Here is a 12,178-nt window from a genome sequence, read left to right as displayed (position 1 = left end):
ACAAAAAACTTAGGCACATGGCCAACTCAAAAGGGGGGATTGTGGGGGTCATTGGTCATCCTTGTCACTCCAGAACTAAACAAAGTCAAAAGTTTCTCCCAGCTAGTATCTTCTTTCACCATAATACCGCATTCACCCTTTCATATTGGGGGACACTTTGATCTTGACCAAAAGGCCAAGAACCACAATTGTAAAGTTTTAATCTGGACTACTTATATAGAAGTTGGTTTGTCAGTGTCCAATGAGTGAACGAGTTACATTTCCTCCAATTCTTGTGTGATTTCTATCCAGTCTCAAGCTTTAATCATTAAACCACCCTAATAAGCCCACTATTTTGTTACAGAGAGGCAAATGAAAACTAAATTTTACCCATATACGATATAATTGAATATTTCTTTTTTTATGTCTCGCAAAAACTTCCCACAGATGCGTCAGAACTTGACAAAATCAGTATCATTTTAAAGCTCAGTCTTTCAGATGACAAATATCGAAAGATTGGCCAATAACATTAATTCCTTCACCCTCAACTTGGCTGTTTTTTAGAAGGAGGGGGTTAGTTTTTTTCGTCAACATTTTTGCAAGTCATCGTCTCTTTTCGATTGACTACCCTTAATTCAAACGCTCGTGATTTCCGAATTCGTAATGGACAAATCAACTAAGATGTTAGGTTTTTTTTTCACTTTCTTTTCCTCCTTCACGTTACAAGCTTGAGCCTGCCTGCCTACTAACACTTTTTTTTTTTTTTTTACACCTGCAACACCGGGTACCCTTGCTAGTTTATTTTAACGGTAAAAAAAAGATGCTTGAGACTTGAATAGCTAATATTGAAAAAGAAACTCATAAATTAACTTACCTCCCTATATCTCTTGATTTCATTTTCATAGTCTCTGTTGTGTCTTCGTAGACGCTGACGGAGGGTGGTTAAGCCACGGGCATTGTTCTTGTTCATTTGCTTCCTACCTTCTTTGTCTTCCCAACACTAGAGGGGGAGAGAAAAATAAGTTAGAAAATTTATGTGCAGAGGTGGAGTTATGAAATGTATGCAGGAGGGAGAGAGGATGAAATATATGTATGGAAGTTATGAAATGTGTGCATTGATTAGGGGGGGGGGTACGGAAATGTGTAAGTGGGTGAAAATTACTAAATGTGAGTTGGGAAAGTATGAAATGTGTGTGCAGGGGTAGGGGATGAAATATGTATGTTGGAACAAGTTATGAAATGAGTGTTATGAGAATGGGGGGGGGGGGATTATTAGATGTGGATTTAATAGAGGAAGAGTGATGAAATAAGTCGAGAAGAAAAAAACTTAACACAATATAAATAAAACTAAACTATCCACAAACATAAAATACAGTTATGAAATGATAATCTATCATTATAGGGGTGGGGTGGGGTGAAATGTGTGCATGGGTGAAAATTATTAAATGTGGATTTACGAGAGAGGGAGAGTGATGAAATAAGTGGTAATTTTTACCTCAGATACAAAATCTTCAAGTTCCACTAAACAACGGATGAAGAAGCTTGGAATGCCCTCAGCATCCACAATCTTTTTAGCCTTTTCAAAAGCTTTGATAAGAAGTTCAAAATCTGAAAGAAAAGAAAGAAAAAAAATTTTTTTTTTTAAATCTAATTTTTAAAATAAAGGTGAAAGAAATCAGTCAAGAAATCGTAAACCATTATTTCTCATTAAAATTACCTTCTTTGAAAATTAATAGAATTTTAAAAGTTTTAATAAGCTATTATTATTTTTTTTATTATTAAATCATGTTAATTACTGTTAATATGGATACAACTATTACTTATATATCGGAAAATAGGGTAATAAAATTACAAATGAATAACACTAAAACATTAATTTATCATAAAGAAAAAAAAAACATTCTTTTCTAACATTCCCCCTATATTTAAAAACAAAAATAAAGAAAAATCTGTATGATGCATGTAACTGTGATAGAAAGAAAATGTTGTATTCCAAAAATCATGTAAATTGATCAAGTACTTTTATTTTTACAAATAAGTTTAAGTTATTAATGGGAATCTGTAGGCATTACAACAAAAATCTCTCAATTTTTGTTATTTATGTTGTATTTTAAAAAATGTTTTTTTTTAAACAGCTAGCTAGAAAGTCACTTTTCCGATACTAACAAAATTTGATTTTATTTAAAAATAAAACATTATCAATCTAAATGCTTTTTGGAATACAATATTTTTTTTCCATAATGGGTAGGTACATCATACAAATATTCCTTAATTTTTACTTTTTAATAGGACATTCTGGACAAGAATCAAATTACCTCCCTTGGAAATTAATGAACATAATAGTTTAACAGTTTTGCTAATCTATCATTATTATTTTTATTAAATAGTGTTGAATAATTACAGTTGGTATGGATCAGAACAAGACACTGCAGTCCTGCAGTAAACAAACACAGGTGGAGACAAATAGACTCCCGAATCTGCCCAAAGTGCAAGAAAGCTCCCGCCCTCCAGAATATAGACCATCTGATCTTACATTGTCCAGTGACCCGACTGAAAGGAGACTATGCAACAGCCTATCTACCTGAAAACCATTTCTCAGACTGGCTTAAAAAATAGCGGTGTAGAAGTCTAATCCAAATGATACTACTAGTATGAAAACTATTGGTTATATACGTGTTATTCATTTGTAATTTTATTGTAGTATATATTTATATAAAAATGGACTCTCCCATTGATTTTGACATATGAGGTTCTGCCACAACAACCAAGTTATTCAGAAATCTACACAGATGATTTGTTTAGTGGTAAAGGCTTTGTGTAGAACCAACCCCATTTTGGTATTACTGCCAATGTCGGTGAAGATGACTGCTACAAGACAGAGTATACAGTAGACCACAGGTTGTTGCATCAGTTTTTCCTCCTAGATGCAGGTCTTAGCGAAGTGGAGGGGTGCATCTCTCCCAGTGAATTAATGTGCCTCCAGATACCAACCTGGAAATTTCTACGATTCGGCACGGTACTAGAGTGCCTAGCCTTCCTAAATGGTCACCCACCTGGTAATGGCCAGGATATATATATATATATATATATATATAGCATAATCACATTGATACACCAGTTCTCGTCAGATCACCAAAGTTAAGCAATGTTGAGCCTGGTTAGTACCAGATGGGTCACCATTGGAGAATTCTAGGCGCTGTATGTGCTCTCCGCTTATCTCAGCATTTGTTTCCAGTTGTCCTGTACATACACTTCATTTGCCACTTGTATTTAACAATGTCAATTCAGGAGAGGTGTGGTTGGAGATTACACACCTCCTGCTACAAAAACTTTGTGGGGATCCATAGTCTGTCAAAGACTGAAGGAGTCTGTTTTTTTTTTTGTTTTTTTATATATATGACAATAAAATTAACAATCAATAACGCCAAACATTAATTATAAACTATTAAAAGAAGATAAAAATTAGAAATTAGACATTTGAATCTTTGCTTTCTATCATGTATACAGTATTTTAAAAGACTGTATTGATTTAATTAACAGGGAACCTTTTGATGTGATCAACAAAAAAAAAAAAAAAAAAAAAAGCAAACTTTTGCATTTATTTATTTCGAAGAGAGATTAGCATTTGAAGTTTGGTATAGATAATTGAACAGAGAACATTCTTTGTGTTGGTTTAATAAAATTTGTAATGTTTTTGTAATTCTAAAAGTTATTTATTGTGTCTTCGCTTCAAACAAAAGGATAAACAAGATAGATAATCTTTGAAGAAAAAATACAAACCATTCAAGACATTTGACATGTCTTTAATTTTCTTGTGATTCTTTAAAACACGGATGATATCTTTCATCTCATCAAACCTAAAAGCAGGAGAAAACAGGAAAATTCAATGATTTTTTTTTCGCAAAAGTCTTAGATGAACACTTAAAGAAATTATATAATTTTTTTCTTTGGGTCAACTTATTTACTTTAGACTTGAAAACAATCATATCAGCCGCATGGTATTGTGTTCCAAAGGCGAATATCTCAAGGACAGAAACTCTTTTCATTAATTTTTCGGTATTCGTGCATAATTCTTTGGAATTCCCGTCAAGCATGGATTGGGCGAGACCAGCAATTATCGGTTTATGCCGAGCGTTGTAAGACGTAGACTAATTTTAAAACAAAAAAATACAAATAATTAAAAATAGCAAAAACCTACCTTTAAAGGACTGAAAATATTTTTATTTTATTTATTTTATTTTTTTGTGCAAAGTATTTATCAACAAGAGTTTTTCTCTTTTTTCTTCAAGAAAAGATAAAAGTTTTACTTTTTTTACCGTAAATTCTTAGGTGTAAATACAAGTTTGTTTTTTTTTGTTATGGGGGGGGATCCACAGAAATTTTATATATTTTTTTTTAAAAGAAAATTCATAAAAATATGTTTACGAAAAGTGTAAATTGTTAAATGAAAGCACAGTAAAAAAATTTTTTATTTTCAAGAAAACTTAATATTTTTATTTTATTTTTTTTACGGCTGTTCATTGCTGGCGGAAGAACTTTCGAGATGAGGATATTTCCTTAGGAATCTTTTACTCCGGTCGACTGTTAAACGTCCATCGACTGCAAAGAGGGAGGGAGATGAGAGTAGAAGAAATGGAAGGAAGCTCCCCAAGAACCAGGTAGCTTTCGGAAATGTGATTTATGATGGAGACAAAAGGATTGTTTGCAAGTTTTTGTCTGCATATATTTGTTTATTATTGGAAGGAGGGTTTTGACATTGCAAAAAAAATAAATAAATAAAAAATAGAAATAAAAAAAAATTAAAAAAAAAAAACCTTGTCAGTAATGTAAATAAAAAGTCGATTCAGCATTTCAACAACGCTCAGCTGAAACCAATGATTGCCGGTTTCGCCTGATCCATGCTTGACGGGAATTCCAGAGAATCAGGGTCAAATTATGCAAGAGTACCAATTTTTCATTTAGTCTTGGCTTGTTAGTTTTCAATGAGAATTTGATGATGAACAAATGAAATCTTTAAATGCTTGGTACTTTTGCAGTTTACATGCCGTATTGAAATAATGCTGTTAATGAGAAACCCATTCTTAACATTGGGAGGGAGCTTTGTTAACTATTCTGTACTTAACAATTTAATTAAAAGATATGGAAAAAATGGAATTTAACTTAACACGGTCCAGAAACTGCAAAAGTACCAAATGTTTTTATATGAAAGTACTGCAAGAACAGTTTTCATTAAAGTTTTTTTTAATTCAAATTGCTTACCTCTTATCCCTGGCACTTCGAACAACACGTTTTGTATCTTCCTCATCATCGCTGAACTGAAATGCCCTAAAAGCAAAAGACAAAAACAAGTAAAGAAAATAGAACGATTTTTTTTTTCTTACATTTTCCCAAATCTTACATTGTATCTTTGCAATCAAAAGTGTTTGTAATACAACATTTATAATATAAAAGCGAAAATGTGTGTGTGTTTGTGTGTGTGTGTGTATGCGTACATTTTTTTTGTATGTCCACCAAAGGCTCGGGGTGGTCACTGTTTCTTAGAACTTTTTATATACTCCCTAGATTATAATGTGTCCGATTTACTAAACGAGGTTGTCTGTTTTTTTTATTATATTACAAAATTTGTGCTGTGATTTCATTTTGTCTACGACTATGGAGTGATGTTTGACCTAGAAAACCACACATTGTCATTCAACTACCTGTTTTTTTAAACGTTTAATTTCACCCTTACTCACTTCTCTGCCTGCGTAGTGTCATGGGAAGTCATCAGGCTATTCACCTCAAGGCTTCAGGTTCAAGCCTACTTCCCTTCCAAAACTTTTTTTTCTTTTACAAATGGGCAACACCGGGCACCCCCGCTAGTCTTCGATAAACAGAAAAGCGAAAATGTATGTATGTATGTATGTTCCCTTTTTGTGTATGTCTGTAAAAGGTTGCCTGTCTATTTAATTTGCTCGACTTGAAAAGATAAATATTCAACATTTTTCCCTCGCCACATATGGATTAGGTTTTTTCATATAATAAAAGCGACACTAATTCGACATAAATTCTTTGACCGTCAACTAGGGCGTTTTTTATAAGGAGGGGTCAGTTTTTTCATCAACATTTTGCAAAGTCATCATACGCCTTGCAATGACTAACCTTATTTTGAACGGGCACGACATCGTATGTTGCAGTAGGCACGACATTCGCTGTTTTTTTCACTTCCTTGTCCTCTTAGCATTACATGTTCGAGCCTGCCTGCTTACTATTTTTTTTTTTGCTTTTGCTGCTATTTTATTTATTTTTTTACATCGTTTTGAAACATTTTTTTTTTTAGAGCTGGATTGATCAATAACCTTATCATAAAACCTCTCAACACCCGGGCAACGCCAGGTAACTCTGCTAGTATATAATAAAATGCGTTTTATAAAAGGCAAGTATCGGTCTGCGTTGTTAAAAACATAACATTGTATTCCCAATCAATTTTAGCATTTAATCCTAATCAACATTTTATTTTTGATTGGTCATAGATGAAAAGAGAGGGAGCTTTTTCACCCACACTTAGGTCTTAATACTGCCACCCATAACTCTGAACAAATTTAATAAAAGACAATAATAAAGTTACATAGAAAGTGTTAACTAATTTTCTGGAGCACTTTGCCCTAAACTTTCTTTGAATTAATATTGAGGAATACTGAACTTGAAAATCACTAAATAATAATAACAAGATGTGTCGTGTGTGTGTGTGTGTGTGTGTGTGTGCAAATGTGATTCTATTTATGTGACAATAAAGGGAGAATGGTACACAAAATAGAGCAAGGAGGAAAATAGGGAAGGAGTTATGTATTAAATAAAAAGGTCTTATAATCTGAAGATTGCAGGTTCCTTGTAAAAGAAAATAGATTTATATTTTCACTCCAATCACATCCCAAAATATATTTCAATTAACAATATCCAAGAAGAAACCGGTGATGTAAATAGTTTACTGCGATCAATAACCTTTTTAAAACAAGGTACATAAAATACATTTCAGTCATATAAGGCAAGTAATGGTCTTTTTTGTTAAAAACTAAAAATTGTATTCCCAATCAATTTTAATATTTAATCCTGATCAATATTTTATTTTTTATTAGCCATAATGATGACTGTTAGTAAGTCATTGTCTGTAGTGGTTAGATGGTCAAGTTTAAAAAACTGAACGTACGAAAGAGAAATAGGAATCATGTGAGGTCATCTGAAAAAATGAATCTGAGAAGTCGGATCCCATAGAATGTGCCAATTAAATGTGACAACATAAATTATCCTGCAATTTATCTTTCTCCTACACCATGTCCTGACAAAGGACATGAAACCCCCGAAAGGGATTAGAAACTGGCTGCATTGCATCCTCCGTGTCTGATGGCAGCATTTGCTTTCAAACAATATTTCTTCTGTAAAACTAAGTTCCATTTGTTATAGGCATCATGTCAAGAGCCCCCCCCCCCCCCCAAAAAAAAAACATTATCGCTTCAGGACACATCCACGGGACAATCATGGCCAAGATATGCAAAAATAAGCTTAGAAAAGTTTTCATTCCTTGAAATTAAGCTTTGTCCACACCATTCTATTGTACAGCTGTGAAACATGGGCGATGAGAGCAAGCGACCTATGAAAGATTGCGATGTTCAATAACTGCTGTTTACGTCGCATCTTTTGTGTTTGATACCAACAGTTCATCTCAAATGTTACTGTTCGTTCTTGCTGCAACATATTCTCTACAACAAGCCCTCTTCTCGAGATGTCTTTGCTGGTTTATGTCACGCTCTTCATCACCCGGATGATTTTATCCATAAAGCCATTGGATCAGCCCTACCCTCCTCAGAATTGGAAAAAAATAATGTGGAGGTCAACTGAAAAGCTAGTTCATAACGGTGAAACAGAAGACTAAGCTGATCCTGGAATCATGATTGGCTAACATTCATATCTGTTAATGCGATAGACTGTCATGTCTGGTCAGCATGTGTTCATGATGTAGTAAATTATCTAGATTGAGTCAGACCATTTGATTCGGGGTGAATGCCGAAATAAGTATTAGATCTCAGTTTGATGAAATTTTGTCAAATTCTTTAAAAAAAAAATATGGACATATATTGTTTAAATCTTATTAAAAGCAGAGGAAAAAAAAAAGTTATATATATATATATATATATATATATATATATATATATATTAGAAAAGCATTTCATTCAAGGCATGAAAATTGTTAAAATGTTTTTACTATAGGCTTTAAAAATAAAGGTATAAGATTCAATTTTAAATTTATTTATCTTCAAAGTGCACTTTTATAAATTTTACAAAGTAAGGTATAAAAATTTTATTTAAATTGAATCAAAAAATTACCTTGGATTTATTTTATGTAATGTACATTCTGTTGCACTTTTTTTAAAAAAATCATTGAAAATTTTATATCTATATCATTAATTACTAGATGAAAGACAATGTTTTTAAATTTCAACAAAATGTACATTTTTTTGCTTTTCTAACTTGTATCTTATCTTTTTAAGATTATATTTTATTTTGTATTTCTCCTCACACCACAACTCATTTTTTACAACTCCCTCTTTGTAATACAGGTCTGAATAATGAGCAAATCTGAATTTTTTTTAATAAAAACTTTAAAATAACTTTTTTTAGATTAAATTTTTTAAAACTTCTTTCAGAATAGAAAATCTTTAAAATTCAATAAGGAACATATTTCATATAAGTTATTTAAAAAAAAAATGGTAGATATGTCGATAAATAATTAATCTATTTGAGGCTTAGCATCTAGGATATGCTTTTGTTTATTATTTAAAAATATAATGAAAAATAAAATTTTCATGATTAGACATTGTATTTTTGCTTTAAACAACATTTTAAGAGACCTGCAATAAAGAAATGTACAGTGGAAACTCATTGATGAAGAATAAAATGTCACAACTTTGTGAATATAACATGATTTTGAAAAATATTTTGAGGAAATAAACCTTAAAGCAGACGTTTGATGATACAATTTTAATCTCTTGTGACATATATTTAGTGAAATATTGATATTTTATTAATCTGAAATAAAGCGATTGACAGGTTATCTTTTTAATCTATATAATTATAAAACTCAAAATGACCTTGTAACGAGTGATGTAACCCACTTTCCGGTTTATGACATCCTGTTGCGCATGCGCGCATAAACATTAACCCATAACAACGTAAACAAATAAACACAAATTGCTTCTTTTGCAGATTTTGACCTGCGCACTGAAATATTAACGTTATTATTTCGAAATTATTATTTAACATGGGAAGGAGGGTGCAACTATTCTTTATTACAACTATACTGTCGCTATTTTCTTACAACTAAACTTTAACCCGTTGACAAACACAAAACAATTGTAGTAAAGCCAAGACTACTACTACTCTCTATCCGTCCCTTTTCCTTCCTTCCTTCTTTTTTTATTTTTTGTTTACATTTCTAGATACAACATAGTTGTGTGAGAACGGTGAATTTGTTGACACATTTACTAATCTGTTTTAATATTAGTTTTATTTTATTTATTTGCTTCAAGTTTTATTATTTTTTTTAGATTTTAAGTTTCTATAACTTGGTTGAAGGATTCCAATATGGGTTTTTCATTCTTATATTTCTGATCGGTAGGTTCATGTGTGTGTTTTGCTGCTAAATGACTTTCATCGGCGTTCGATTCGTAGGAAAATCATGTAAAATTTTCGATTTTTGAGCAATAAATAGGTAACTTTACACGAATAGGGAGGATTTTTTTTTTCATGTTTGAATGATCCGTCCGTGATTTTTCATTTTAGTATACTTTCATAGAAATGTTTCTGCCATGTTAAAAAAACAAAAACAAAAAAAAAAAATATTTTCTTTACGTCACAAGGGTCACGCTCATACATGAATTCCATAGTTAATATAACATACTGACTCAACGGGTAGTCTAGTATATATATATATATATATATATATATATATATATATATATTATTATTATTATTATATATAAAGTCTGCATTTGTAATTTTTTCAAAAACTGCAAGTTTAATGTAACTGTTTAAAGAAACTACACCTCATTTGATTGGCCTTGTATTCTTCTATAATTTTACCTGCTCATATTTGACTTTTAATCGGAATGTTCTAGTGTTCACGTCAATTTTTAAAAAATGACTTCAAATTGAAGAGAGAAAAAGAAAGTCCGCACAATGGAAAATTGTTATTTAAATGTAACTTTAAGACATTAATGCAACACAAATACAACAGGAACAAAATGAACTAGTTAATATTTAGTGGCATAGCCCTTCTGCAATTTGACGCCTGCAATCTTTTGGGAATTCATTGAATTAGACTACAGCAATACTCTAGGGAAAGTGCATCCCACTTTTCTTTAATTTTTGTCCAACGTTCTTCCAAATTTAAAATTTTATCATTGCGTAGCTGTTGCTTGATGTGATGCCATACGTTTTCGATAGGATTGAGGTCTGGAGATTGTGCAGGCCAATCCAAACACGGAATATCATGCTCTTCAAGGAACGTCTTGACATTGCCAGCTGGGTGAATGGGAGAATTATCCTGCATGAAGATGGGATTAAGATCTAAATTTCGACCAAAGTAGGGTAGAAAATGCTCAGTCAACATATTAATGTACTTGGTCGAATTAATTCGACCATGCAAAGGAACTATAGGTCCTGGACCATTGGTACTAATAATGCCCCACACCAAACTGAACCTCCACCACTTTGCAGCATTAGAACTGAGCACCTAGGATTAAATTCTTTGTCTTTCATCCAATAGACGTATTGCCTACCATCACTGCCTAGCCTATTGAACTTGCTTTCGTTGCTAAAAAGCACTTTCGACCAATATGAAGAGGCATGATCTTCATTGCATCTGACAAAGTCCAGATGACGCTTTCTGTTCTTTATAGAAATCATTGGCTTGCATCTTGCAACGTATCCTCGCAAATTAAATTCCTTTAATCTTTAAAGATTTTTTTTGTTTTGTTTTGAGCACTTTTTAACAAGATTGCACTGTTGTTGGATTTGGGGAGCCGTTTCAAATCTGTTTCTTAGGCTGCGGATCTTGATAGCATTGTCTTCCCTGTTAGAAGTAACTCTAGTACGACCAGATTTAGGGGCATCACGAACACTGCCGGTGTTTTGCACAGTCTTTTGTACCATTTTCCCATCACTTTTCAATCTGCAGCTGATTTCTCGATTGGATAAACCAGAAAGGTGGAGATTAATGAGCTCCTGATGATCACTAAGAGAAAGTCGTGACATATGGACTAAGTGTTACGTTGTATAACCTGGAACAACAACAATTACGATTAGAGATGCTTTGTTGGCTGTTGGTGGATATTTTAAACTTATTTAGGGGCGATAATTTAAGCTGGTTTTAAGCAAATTTGTTGCTGTGGACTTTCTTTTTGCCTCCTCAATTTGAAGTTATGTTTTTAAATTGGCGTGAATACAAGAATATTTCAATTAAAAGTCAAATATGAATAGAGGAATAAAAGGCGAATCAAATGAGGTATAAGTCGTTTAAACAGTTACATTACATTTAGCTTAAATTTGCAGTTTTTGAAAAAATTACAAGTGCGGACTTTCTTTTTGCCAACACTAATATATATATATATATATATATATATACATATATATATATTTGATTGATGCAGTTAGTAATAAAACAAAGATGATTAAATGTGAAGGATGAAAAAGTATTAAAAAACGTACTTTTGGCCTGGTGGCCTTTGGGTAATGACCTCTTCATCACTGCTCTCACTTTCAGACTCACTCTCACAGCCTTTGAAAAACTTCGACATCTTGCTGGAAAAAATAAAAAAAAAATAAACAACATTAATCATAATAATGTCAAGATTATATATCTAACATATAAAATAAAGTTTGCTGGATTCTCGATTTTAGATTTACATAGTTTCAGTCCCAAAATATCAATATTTCATTCTGAATAGCCATTTTCTTTTCTTTAGTGTTGGTCGATGTTGCTACGAAGAACAAAACAAAAAAATTGAAATTCAATTTAATTTTTTTAAATATAATTAATCCTGCTTAGAATATGTTTTGCAGAAAGGCCATTTTTACCATAGCAAATAACAGTGTGAGCGAATATACACATAAAACCTCTTGTCTATTGCGACTTCCTGACATAAATGATATTTTTAACTTTTCA

The 12,178-nt window shown here is 32.1% G+C and overlaps 1 protein-coding gene across 1 annotated transcript in view; it reads right to left on the bottom strand.

Annotated features, from left to right (window-relative positions):
• Nucleotides 1-12,178, bottom strand: part of LOC145255770 (eukaryotic translation initiation factor 3 subunit C-like) — a 67,402-nt gene that overhangs the window by 48,146 nt on the left and 7,078 nt on the right. Inside the window, exons 2-6 of the mRNA XM_080114432.1 lie at nt 11,722-11,814; nt 5,239-5,304; nt 3,760-3,836; nt 1,475-1,587; nt 854-979 (exon numbers count right to left, since the gene is read on the bottom strand). Of these exons, the coding sequence (XP_079970558.1) occupies nt 854-979; nt 1,475-1,587; nt 3,760-3,836; nt 5,239-5,304; nt 11,722-11,810 (471 nt within the window). The 5' untranslated portion in view covers nt 11,811-11,814. The remainder of the gene's footprint in view (nt 1-853; nt 980-1,474; nt 1,588-3,759; nt 3,837-5,238; nt 5,305-11,721; nt 11,815-12,178) is intronic.

Source organism: Euprymna scolopes, chromosome 31, assembly GCF_053919585.1.
Source record: "Euprymna scolopes isolate OS-2025 chromosome 31, ASM5391958v1, whole genome shotgun sequence".
Lineage (NCBI taxonomy): Eukaryota > Metazoa > Mollusca > Cephalopoda > Sepiida > Sepiolidae > Euprymna > Euprymna scolopes.
Note: the sequence above shows the minus strand (reverse complement) of the source record. Positions and strands in the feature narration are given on the sequence as shown.